Genomic DNA, 12,607 nt, shown 5'->3' with positions numbered 1-12,607 from the left:
ACCTTCTTTACATCTAGAAGGTTTGGAGTTCATCTTCTCTGTGGACACTGCCTCTTAAAGAGTCTTTCCCCTGCCTTCCCCCTGGGAGTGGAGGCTGTGGGCAGCATGTCTGTGGTGGGAAGAGATAGTGTACTGTGAACTGAAGAGTGCGGGTGCCAGGTGTTATGTGGGTGGCTCGCCACTAACTGCCTTTCAAGCCTGGTATGGGAGCTCACGAGGGAGGGACCCTGCCTGCAGAAGTGACTGGGGCAGTCTGGGGTGGGGTGGGAGCTCGCTGGGGCAATCAGGGAGCCAATGGGAGCTCACTGGGGAGGGACCCCGCCTGCAGAAGTAGTAAGGGCAGTTGGGGAGCTCACTGGGGAGGAAGTTGGAACCCTGCCTGCAGAAATGGCAGGTGAAGTTCAGGGCCCTGTGGGGAGCTGGCTGGGGAGAGACCCTGCCTCCAGAAATGGCTGGGGTGGTTTGGGACTGTGTTGGAGCTGGCTGGGGCGGGACTCCGCCTGCAAAAGTGGCTGGGGCAGACTGGGTTGGGGTGGAGTGGGAGCTCGCTGGGAGGGACGTGCCTTCAGAAGTGGCTGGGGTCGTGTGGAAGCTCGCTGGGGAGGGGCCCTGCTTGCAGAAGTGGCTGGGGCAGTCTGGGGCTGTGTGGGAATTCGCTGGGGCTGTGTGGGAGCTCTCTGGGGAGGGACCCCACTTGCAGAAGTGGCTGGGGCAGTCTGGGAGCTCTCTGGGGAGGGACCCCGCTTGCAGAAGTGGCTGGGGCAGTCTGGAAGCTCTCTGGGGAGGGACCCCGCCTGCAGAAGTGGCTGGGGCAGCCTGGGGCGGTGTGGGAGCTCGCTGGGGAGGGACCCCGCTTGCAGAAGTGGCTGGGGCAGCCTGGGAGCTCGCTGGGGAGGGACCCCGCTTGCAGAAGTGGCTGGGGCAGTCTGGGAGCTCTCTGGGGAGGGACCCCGCTTGCAGAAGTGGCTGGGGCAGTCTGGGAGCTCTCTGGGGAGGGACCCCGCTTGCAGAAGTGGCTGGGGCAGTCTGGAAGCTCTCTGGGGAGGGACCCCGCCTGCAGAAGTGGCTGGGGCAGCCTGGGGCGGTGTGGGAGCTCGCTGGGGAGGGACCCCGCTTGCAGAAGTGGCTGGGGCAGCCTGGGAGCTCGCTGGGGAGGGACCCCGCTTGCAGAAGTGGCTGGGGCAGCCTGGGAGCTCGCTGGGGAGGGACCCCGCTTGCAGAAGTGGCTGGGGCAGCCTGGGAGCTCGCTGGGGAGGGACCCCGCTTGCAGAAGTGGCTGGGGCAGTCTGGGAGCTCTCTGGGGAGGGACCCCGCTTGCAGAAGTGGCTGGGGCAGTCTGGGAGCTCTCTGGGGAGGGACCCCGCTTGCAGAAGTGGCTGGGGCAGTCTGGGAGCTCTCTGGGGAGGGACCCCGCTTGCAGAAGTGGCTGGGGCAGTCTGGGAGCTCTCTGGGGAGGGACCCCGCTTGCAGAAGTGGCTGGGGCAGTCTGGGAGCTCTCTGGGGAGGGACCCCGCTTGCAGAAGTGGCTGGGGCAGCCTGGGGCGGTGTGGGAGCTCGCTGGGGAGGGGTCCCGCCTGCAGAAGTGGCTGAGGCAGCCTGGCGACCTGTCTGAGCTCACTGGGGAGGGATCCTGCCTGCAGAAGTGGCTGGGGCAGCCTGGCGACCTGTGGGAGCTCGCTGGGGCGGGACCCCGCCTGCAGAAGTTCCTTTAACACGGATCTTTCTTGTGCGCACCCCGGCGCCTGCTCCGCCCCTCGCTCGGCAAAGCTCTTGGCTGTTCTGCACTCGCAGCGTTACCCGCCTCCTCCGTCCTCGCTCCCTAAACTCACTCTCGGGCTGCAGCCCTGCCAGTAGCCGCCGCTGGCTGCCATCCCCGCTTGCGTGGGGCTGGGCTCTGGGGCGCAGCGCCCTACCCCGCCATGGCGAGCGCAGCCCGGCTGAAGCTGGTGGCTCAGGAGGTGCTGGCTGCCCTTGGGAAGCCGGCGGGGCTCCGGGGCGCTCAGCGGGTCAGGTAAAGCCCGGGGGGGGGCAGAGGCCCAGGGATGGAGGGAGGGGAGTTGCCAAAGGAGTGGGGGAGGGGAGGAGTCGTTCAGGGCTAGCGGGGGAGGCAGGTGCCTGAGGGGGGCTCATGGGGGACAGGAGAGGTGGCAGTTGGGGGTGTTCTGGGCAGTGGCGGGGACCCCGGCAGCTTGGGCAGGGAGAGCGGTGAAGAAGATGCCCACGGTTTGGGAAGGGTAGCGGGCAGGTGCAGGGGGGTGATGTAGTTGGGCAGGTTGCCTGGAGAAGGGCAGTTTGGAGGTAGGTGGGGGGCATGCGCTAATTGGGGTAGGAGGAAGATGGTGCAGATGCCAGGGGAGGGGTGCGAAGAACAGCTAATTTGCTGCCCAAGTTCTCCTGCTCTGTATTTCAGCCCTCAGCCCTCTTTGATTCTTCTAACTCAGTGGTTCTCAACCTGTTTGATACCAGGGACCGGCTTGCTGCCTTCCTAAACTGTCAGGGAGAGCTCAGGGACCGGCGGAGGGATAGCTCAGTGGTTTGAGCATTGGCCTGCTAAACCCAGGGTTGTGAGCTCAATCCTTGAGGGAGCCAGTTAGGAATCTGCAGCAAAAATTGGGGATTGGTCCTGCTCTGAGCAGGGGGTTGGACTAGATGATCTCCTGAGGTCCCTTCCAACTCTGATATTCTATGATCCACCCTGAGAAACGTGGCTCCAGCTCACCCTGTGTCCCCAGAGCAGTGTGTGGTGGTCAGTCCCTTGGACAGTTCCCTACAACTTGGGAGCCCCATGGCGGGGCTGGAGGCCATGTGTACAGTGGGGAAGGGGTGCTTGTAAGGAATCACAGACCTGGCTTTTTTTTTTTTTTTTTTCTAAATTGAGTTGGGTCTGTGAGGGGCCCACTTTACGTTCTGCTTTACCAAACTTGCATGCATCCGATGAAGTGAGCTGTAGCTCATGAAAGCTGATGCTCAAATACATTTGTTAGTCTCTACGGTACCACAAGTCCTCCTTTTCTTTTTACCAAACTTGCTACCCTCTGATTATGCTAGACCCTGTCCCCCACCCACACTTTTTTCAGATCCCTTTAAGCACTGGCTGGAGGCTGTGACTTTGGGCGCAGGGGAATTCACAGGGAGCAAGGGCATCTCAGGGCAATCTCCTGCCCCAGATCCAATCTTTCCTTCCCCATCGTGTATTCTTGGTGACGATCAAGTGAAAACCTCTCAAGTGGCTCCTCCAGCTCCTTCTGTGTTACTGATCCCAGCACTTGATTTGCTTGACTCTGTCGCTGCTCCTTGCTATTCAACAGGAGCCCCCTGGGGTGCAGCATGGGACCTAGATGGAAGTGACCTTACAATGTGTGGATCCCCAAGCTATATGGGGTGTTGGGTGGTGAGTTGGTCCTGTACAGTTGCCTGGGAGATGAAACTACTGTATTACGGATCTGGAAATGGTTCTTTATCTTGCTTGGTCTTAAAGCTGGCTCTAGGGTAGGTGGTGGGAAAGGGCAGGTAGCTACGGTCATGGAGCTTTCAAATCCCACCTGCCCTACAGGAAGGGAGTGGCTTTTTCATGAACTCAGTTGAATTCCCGGCAGTGCAGTTGAAATTAAGGTTCATCCCAGCAGCAAATGGGAAGAAATACCCCTTTTCTTTTTCACTGTATAATTTCTACCTGTTCTTTTTTAACAAGAGATAGGGGCCAGGAGGGAGGTGTTCGTCTGTGGCTCAGAGACCAGGCTGGGGTTGGGGGTGCCTTCAATGGCAACAAAACCTGACAAACTGTTCTCATGAAATTACAGCTGCCTCTGCATGGGGAGATAGGTCCCCTTGTGGTCTGGAATCCAACCCAGGACTGTAATTATAAGGGCAGGTTTGGGTTCAAGGGCGGCTTTGGGTGTCTTACTGAAACCCTTCAGAGCAGATTTGTTGTGGGGAAGGGAGGGGGCAATGGAAACTTTAAGCCAAAATTCTACCAGAATTTAGAATGTGAAGGCTCCATTAAAGCTCAGGAAACTTCCAAGTCCTAGATGCATAGATTATAAAGCCAGAAGGGACCACTAGGATCCCAGAGTCTGATCTCTTGTATAACAGAGGCCATAGGATTGCCCTAAATTAATTCCTGTTTGCACTGGAGAATATCTTTAAGAAGAATATCCATTCTTGGTTTAAAAATCCTCTAGTTCAAAACTAGTTTCTGGGAAGTAAAACTCAAGATGAGTTTGTCTGAAATGTCTGACTTTAAGAGTGAGGAAGATATGAGGAAACAGCAGAACGGGGCGAATTTTCCTGCCCATCCCCACCCTGCGAAAAATTGCAATTTAGGTACATTAGAGCCTCAGTCATGAGCTGCTATGACGAGGGGGGGAAGGAGTCTCCCCACAGCAGGTGGAAACTGGGTTGGGGAGGAGTTCATGAGCTTTCCCCATTGTGCGCTTGGCCTTCAGGAGGTACCCAGACAGGCAGAGGGGAGGATGCCAGACAGGGGAATAATGACCTTTGTGGTTGTGTAGCCAGAGCCCTCTCATGTGCTCACATGGGGGGGCTGAGGGTGACGTAAATGCATTGCTTCCCCAGGGCCCATGCACACTGCACCAAGTCCGTTTCCCTTTCTGTGGTAATTTCTCCAGGGGACAATATTAGAGGTCAAGAGAGAAGGCTACTTATTGATAGGGAAAAAAACCCAGAAAACGACCCTATAATCATGTAAAGCTACGCTGCTGTCTTTTTTCTATGCTTATCTGTCCTTTCTACTTTGTTTATAGATAGAAAGAATGTGAACTGTGTGTAACCTGCACTCCCTGCTTTTGGGGAGAGAATTCCTTATACAGATAAGCCTCCATGCTCGTACCTACCCCAGAACTTCAAACAGACTGGGTTAACCGGTTCGAACTGGAAGAGATATCACAATGTATGTTGAACCAAGCTATAAAAGCTCATCCCTGTTCTTTGTTCGGGGCTTCACCATTTTCCTCTGAAAAGGAATTGGTGAGCCCTTCAGCTGTCGTATTTGCTAGCAATAAAGTGCCTCACTTTATCAAAGAGCCAAGACTCTGTGTTTTGTTTTGCTAATACAGAAGTCCAGGGAAGGCAACCCTCCTAACCCTAGACGGGAGGGGAACCCTTTTTCCCTAACATTATCTTGAATCAACAAGTGTAGAGAGGTGGCTGAGGCTGTGCAGAGATAAATACATGCAGCTCCTCCTCATCTCCGAGAGTGCCTGTGTATGCACCATGCTTTTCACCTGTTCCCACCAGGGTGGAGAACTTTCAGATTTAGCTGCCCTGCTCCTGCAGGAGGAAAGGTGGGGCCTTTTCTTTACTTGGTGCAGACATCGAACAAACATCCCTAAGTCTCTGATACATCTGTGCTCTGTGCTGACAGCAGAGTCTGTTCTGACCATCCTCTTTGCCGGATCCGCTGTTGAGTTTGGCTCCTTATCTGACACCAGAAACTGTTTTGGTACCAGAATTTGTTGCTTAGGCAACATATGTGCTTTCAGGGAGAGTGCTTTCATTTGGCAGCCCACTCTGCTCTCCTGGCTCTCAGATTCCTTTGCTCCGCTAGGGAACAGCCATAGCGGATCAGACCTGCAGTCTGTCCATTCGCGTCTCCTGCCCTGACAGAAGCTAGGGGAAGGTGATTGGAACACTTCCTGCCAAAACTTATGCCTTTCTTTTCACCTCTTCCCTGTGGAAATGTTCTTTCAGAGTGCACGGTGCACTCACCATTGGCCAGAGGGCATAGAGACTGAATGTGTAATTTCCGTGTGGCATTAGTGATGATTAATACTTTGCATGTCGGTTCCTTCCATCCTATAATCTCAAAGCATTTCCTAAGCTCTTTGTGATCCATACAGCTCCCTGAGAGATAGGCAACTAGTACTGTTCCCATTTTACAGATGTGAAAATGACACTTCCCTGGATCACAAAGCAATTTGTGGGCCTGGGCAATGCTGGGAACAGAACCCCGACTTTCTGGCTGTCAATCTTCAGCCCCGAGGTTGTCCTTCCTATTCAATACACTTATAGTGTTTTTACATCTTCAGATGTCAAACAGTCCATCCCCAAACATGTCGATGAGGTAGGTGACTAAGTACTGTCCCAATTTCACAGATGGAAAAACTAGACTGTCTAGTTCAGGGCCACACAGTAACTTGGTATCAGAGCCAGGATTAGGTCTCAGGAGTTGCTAGTCCCCAGTCCCATACTCAGTCCTTGTACCAGTGGTGCCCAACCTTCTTCGGTCCAGAATTGTGGAAAAGATCAATCAGTGACCCAAATGCATGCTGCCTCCTTGGCAATCAACATTTTTATAGAGTGGCCCATGCTCAAGAGTGATTGTTCTCTTTATTGATTTTTTCATAGCTTAAACAAGGTTGTTTACTCTCCGAGACGTATTTATCTCCTCCACGCCCTTTCAGTTTCCTAACTCTATACCCATAATGTTATAAAAGTTGCCATGACTTTCTGAGGATCGTTGCCTGTCCTTAACATCCAAGCTCTATGCAACAATTAAAAAAGAGAGGGCCAAATTCAGCCTACACTGAAATCTGTGGTGTTACAGTTGCTCGCACAGGTCTGTATTTGGACTAGAGGGTTTCCTGTCCAGTCTTATGGGGAGAGTCGGGGGAGAAGGAATGAACATGCTACAATGATAAGATAACAAACATTATCACCTTGGGTTCCTCTGTTCTCTAGTGGAGTCCTTGTGCTGTGAGGAAAGTTCCATTCTTTCTAGAAAGACGGATGCTTAGAAGGACTCCAGATACATGAGCTGGGTATAAATCCCTTTTGTCTCTCTCTAATGGGCAGATTGGTAACTCTTTCCCTCCTTGGCCGCAAGCTGTTGGGGAAGATCTATATGTATAATCCTTGGTCATTTTTAGGGAGGCTGGGAGCTACCAGGAATACAGTCTACTAACTTACCACGTTTGTTTTGTCTCTTTCAATGTCAGCATCCCATGCAATATGAGAGCTACCAGGATTCTATGTTATACAGAAGATTCTGTATCAGCTTCATAAGGCATGAAAACAAATGGGGTCTTCTTCCCCCCCCCCGCCCCTTTCCTTTCCTACTGCTTTCATTTCAGCTTTAGCCAGGCACAGAGAGGCTAAAACATGCAGTGCTTGTGGGCAGCTGGATTAAGATAGATGTGTCCTCTATTTAGTGGTAAGCAAAGATTCAGGAAGTCCTGGTTTCTGATCCCAGGTGCGACTCTGACACCTTGAGCAAGTCATGTGGGCCAAAGTTGGAAAAGTGATAGTGATTTGGAGTGCTTCAGTTTTTGGGTGCCCAACACATGATAACTTGGGCCTTAATTTCAGGGCTGCTGAGTTTAAATTTGAGATGTGGGTGCTCAGCCCTTCTGCAAATCGAACTTGAGGTGTCTCGAGTTGGGCACCTAAAATAAGTAGCCTCTTTTGAAAATGTTGGGCATATCCCCTCTGCATCCTCAGTTTCCTTCTCTGCAGAATGGGGCTAATCCCTCCGAAGGTTGTTGACAGGACGCATGAATGTTTGTGAAGCACTTGGAAGATGAAATGAGCTACATGGATATGAGCCAGGAGAACAGTGTGCTCAGTTGTTAGACACTTGGAGGAAGTGGAGACAGAATTTGATCCTGCATCTAGCTCTTCAAAATACAAAATTATTGCAACTGCCCTATGTTCTCAGGCTCTGGGCATACCTGACAGACTGTCTTTTAGCAAGTGCAACATTCCAGGAGGATTTCCTTGTGATAATCTGGTCATCTTTCACCACTCCTGTTTGGTAGGGGAAAGTTGCTGCCATAAAGACTTGGGGCCAGATCCTCTTGTGGTTTAAATTATCTATGGTGGCTTTCACCAAGTGAGGAGGGTCTGGCCCTTAAACGCCCCATGAGAGAGTTTATCAAGCCAACCTGAGGGGCTCTTGTAGATTCCCAAACAGATTAATGCCATGGAGAAAATTCTCAAGCACGCAGAGGGACGTTCTGGACGTTCTGGTGGGACCAAGGTTTGCCTTGCAGAACTGGAGAAACGGCGAAAGTGGATAGAAGGGTAAGAACATAAAGCCCGAACTTTTTAACCCCTCCTGAAGGAGGCAGTGTGCCAAATGATGGGGCAGGGCCAGCACATCGCCCTTTAATAGGCAACGGGGCAGCCAGTACGAACGGTGTTTAAAAGAAGATAGACTAACCACTTGCAGGCAGGGGAACGCTTTTGTGGGGTGTGACTTGGCAGGAGGGACTGGATTGGGCGGGTTTCCTCACCACCTCTCCTTTCTTCAGCTTCTCTTTGTTTCTTTTGAGCCACATGATGCTGGAGTATGTGCCAGGCCGTTCTCCTGCCCCAGTTAAGAGCTCTTCCCTCAGGCCCAGTCCCCATGGAAACTGCAAAGGAGATGGAATGCTTGGTGGCGTCACACGCTTTTCAGACCTGATCCTGGGAGGTGCTGAGCCTCAATTCCCAGGTGTCTTCAACGGAGTTGCGGGCGCTCGGCAGGGGACTCTTGTATAACCTGTCCAGCAGTGGCTGCCTGATCATGCCAGTCTCTCCTTTCCATCTAAATCTCTGCAAGTGAATGCTGTGCGTAGGCAAGAAGCGGGCACTCCCAGAACAACAGAAGTCAAGAAGAATATGAAGCCATAAGGATCAAGTTCTGCTCCCACTAAAGCCCATGATCACTTTGCCCTTTACCGCAGTGGGTGGGACTAAGGTTTGGTTTTCAAAACTAAAGTCCTGTATCAACCGAACACCTCAGTGCAAGCTTCTCTACATTGCCTCCCTGTGTTCCTCGAGCCTGGCCTGGAGGGACCTCTGCTAAAGTGAGAGTGGGCCATAAAAGTGCCTAGATGGATGGAGTTCAGCCCAGTCAGTCCTTTGTCAGTCTAATAACAGTGCTAATGCTAGGATCGCTTTGCTCCTAGCAGCTGGATTATTTACTTGAGGCTGCTGAGCTGCGATCCGGTGATAAAGACTTTTGAGCAGCCAGTGACCTGCTCTTTAGTTGAAGCAGTGGTCTAGCCGTGAAATACTGTAGCAGTTTCTCCTGTTTATCTGAAGAGGGGCACCCTGGCTTCCTTGACTGAGGGAGAATTTTTCTAGGAAATAAAAGCTCCCTCTAAAACCACCTCTCTCCTGCAGCTCACTCTGTTTTTCTCTCACTCCTAGTTTATTTACATGCCCTGCCTCCCCGTTTCCAAACAATAAAAGTTAATACTAATGTTGGCCTGTCTTTATCCCCTTCCATTTGCTCCCTTCTCTCTCACACTCCCTCACACCTTCCATGCTCCTCTCGTTATGTCCCGCGTATAAAAGTCAGTTGTATGGAGTAATGTGAGCATATCAGAGGCCCGAACTTGCCCCTCAATGTTTTAGGTTAGAAATGGGCTGGGGGGAGGTGGTTTTCTTTTTTTCTCAGAGGCAGGAGAATACCTCTATACCAGTGAAAGACAAATACTGGGCAGAATATTGCTTTTGCGATGCCCCATGATTCAAACAATGGAAATCTGAGCTCTGTCTGATCTATTTTCCTCCCCAAGAAGAAGTCTCATTAAAGACATTGGTCTCCTTAAGTTTTACAAGGAATCTGTATGCATGCCTCACAGTCCCATAAGCTGATGAACCCATTGACTATTTATTAACCCCTTCTCTCCTGATTTTTCTTTCATTCAGGAAGGGGGTGGGCTGGGATTGGGGGGGTGGGGCGGAAGATGGGAAAGGAGGAACGGAGGAATCAGGCTAGCTGGAGTGGCCAAGTGAAGATTGCAAGCCCTGTGGAGCTGGGTTGGCCAGCCCAGAAGAATTGTTGTGGCTGTGTGCTGGTCAGTGGTGGGGTGGGGAGAAGGGCTGTGGAGTTGGCTCAAAGGATCTGTAAGGGTTACAGCTTGATGGTGGTGTTACAACCCTTTGATCAAGAAAGGTGTTCTGGTTGTCAGTGGTGTACTGCACGGGAAGGGTTAAAATCATCACAAGTACTTCTTGTTTCACTGCTCTGGCCCTGTTGCCCTCCCACTCTCCAAGAACCATTTCCTCTCTTCTTCAGTATCAAGTTCAAGCTCCTCATTCTCCCTTTCAGTGTTCTCCACAGCCCACTACTGCTTAGGTTTTGTTTCCTCCTACAGCTGGGCATCCCATCCTATATTCCTCCTCCAGGCCCTCCTGTTCCCCTGCTTTCGTGCTACCCTATGCTTGCAGCAGCATTCCTCTCTGTCTTTACAGCCAGCTGCTTTGGCTCTGCCTTCCCTCCTGATCTCTCTGCTGAGAAGATCAGCAACTCCTGCTCTTTGTTGTTGCTAGCTACAAGACTATATATGTCCTTTGGGGCCTGTCACTCCTCTCCCTGAGCTTGTTGACATCTGTGGTGTTATATACACAGATCATAATGTGAGATTGCTACTTTTTTGTGGCCTCCCTTTGTTTGATTCCCCGCACAAAGTTTTTAATCTGCCTAATTAAAACCTTCTGTCCTTTTAATCCTCTTGAGAGAGAGATGCTATGTCTTTATCTGGCTTTATTTTAGCCCTCTTTGTCTCTCTTTTATCAGTTTTTACCTCTTATAATTAATCCAACATAAGGGGATTCTCCTACAAACTCTTGGTTTTTGTTCCAGAACTTCAGGGCAATTTCCACCTTTTCATTTCCCAGGCAACTCAGTAGTGATAGATCTTCCCTCTGCTTTGCACAGGAAAAGGCAGAGGGCATTAGCTGTCCAAAGTGAACAGCAGCGTTTTGAGAGAGTTTGCGTATCAGATGAAATATCTGCAGCGCAAAGAACATTAGGGCTGGTCCAATAGCTTAGGATTAGCACAGTGTCCTGCCCTGGGGGAAACCACCGTTTAGATTTCAAGCTCTAAGCAAGCAGGGCTAGGCACGCCGTGGCTGGAAGTGGATCATCCTGTGGAGTTGGGATGGGTTATGTAAGGGAGTCTCGCTGCCGGGAGGTCCCTCCCAGGCCTATCTCTACATTTTCAAGAGTATCCTCTTAATTTTTGGATACTTCTGTCTTGAGACACCAAGGACCTGATTTTCAGTGGTGCTGAGTGCCCCAGCTCCCGTTGGTTTTGGCTGGAGCTGTGCATGCGCGCTGGTGGATGTACCCAGCCTAGCTTTGCTCTAGCTCACTCCAATAACAGAAGCAGTGAAGCTGTGGGAGCAGGGGCTGCACAAGCCTGCCTGGGACCCTGGCTATGTATTAACAGCAGCAAGAGCTAGCTGCTTGGTTTGAGCTAGTGAAGTCGGAGCTAGCTTGCATACATCTAGGCGTGGTGCGGTCACACCTCTGATGGCAGTGTAGGTATCCCCCAACTCTGAAAATCACACATATAAAGATGGGCAGTCAGACATGGAGGCGACATAAAACCCATGAAAGAAGAACAGGAGGCCTCGTGGCACCTTAGAGACTAACAAATTTATTTGAGCCTAAGGTTTCGTGAGCTACAGCCCACTTCATCGGATGCATTCAGTGTCATAAAACCCATGGTTGCTTTTGGCTGAAGGAGCTCCATTGATTGGCTCTGGGGGAAACTGGGTCCAGGGGTTTTTACTAGAGGGAAGTTTACTGTGACAGGGACCTAGCAAGTAAGTTGGAAATTGAGGGTAGGGTATGTGTCCATCTTAGACGCTTTTATAGCTCCAATTGCTGTAATATCCAGGTACCTTTTAATGACTAGGGAGGACACAACCTACTGTGATGTTTACTTGTAAGGGGATGGGGAGAAGGACCTTTCCCTGTAACTCTGACCCATTCCTCTCCCCTCTGTCTCTGGAGGGTGGAAAGTATCTTTATTGCCTCAAAAGCTATCCAGAGTCTGGTTCCAGGTCAGCTGGGAGGAATGCATTAAACAAGCTCCGGCTGTTGTATCAGAGCAATAAAAACTGTGGCCCACCTGGGTACCCGCACGCCTTCTGTACGGACAGTGCACAGCTGGCCTTCGGAACTCTTGTTCTGCGTTGACTGTGACAGATTGCAGGGGCCCGGCCTGCTCCCTGGTGAACATGCCCTCCTCTTCCACAGGTGCTCAGAGGAAGCTGCTTGAGAGACAGATGGTGGAGCTTGCCTACCCTGCCTGGAGCCCAGGAGGAGGCATTTCCTGTTACTTTAGCCTAGGTTAATTTGCGTTAATTCTGGCTATAAACATTGAGTCAGACCCTCAGCTGGTGTAAATCAGTACAGCTCTGTTCACTGGAATGGAACTGCTCCCATGTGCACCAGCTGAGGGCTTGGTGAGTTATCTGTTGAGGAAACCTGCTTGTACCTGAATTATGCTGGGGCTGCGTCAGCCTGCCAACTGACACGGGTGTCTTGGTTTCAAATGACTGGGGAATTTAACCTCTCAGACTGCTTGTTTTAAGGGATTCCGTCTTTGCCATGAAAGATTGAAAATGTAACTTTGTTCTGATGCTTTCTCTCCCCCCACCCCCTTTCTTGCACGCACAGTTAGCAGCCTCTCTATCTTCTCTTTCCTTCTGCTCACTCAGGTACTTCATTCTTTCAGGTAGAATTGAGAGCAAACATACTTGTCTGCACTCTGGTAAATCAGGCTGAGTTCAGATCTTTGCTATGCCACAGACTTCTTGTGTGATCTTGGGCAAGTCACTTAGCCTCCCTGGGCCTCGGTTTCCC

At 51.4% G+C, this 12,607-nt stretch overlaps 1 protein-coding gene across 1 annotated transcript in view; it reads left to right on the top strand.

Annotated features, from left to right (window-relative positions):
* The first annotated feature begins 1,784 nt into the window (after positions 1-1,784).
* ACSF2 (acyl-CoA synthetase family member 2) overlaps positions 1,785-12,607 on the top strand; it is a 54,496-nt gene continuing 43,673 nt past the window's right edge. The window contains exon 1 of the mRNA XM_073311378.1: positions 1,785-2,011. Coding sequence (XP_073167479.1) covers positions 1,920-2,011 — 92 coding nt within the window. The 5' untranslated portion in view covers positions 1,785-1,919. The remainder of the gene's footprint in view (positions 2,012-12,607) is intronic.

The sequence above is a fragment of the Lepidochelys kempii genome, chromosome 14, assembly GCF_965140285.1.
Source record: "Lepidochelys kempii isolate rLepKem1 chromosome 14, rLepKem1.hap1, whole genome shotgun sequence".
In the NCBI taxonomy this organism is placed as follows: Eukaryota; Metazoa; Chordata; order Testudines; family Cheloniidae; genus Lepidochelys; species Lepidochelys kempii.
Note: the sequence above shows the minus strand (reverse complement) of the source record. Positions and strands in the feature narration are given on the sequence as shown.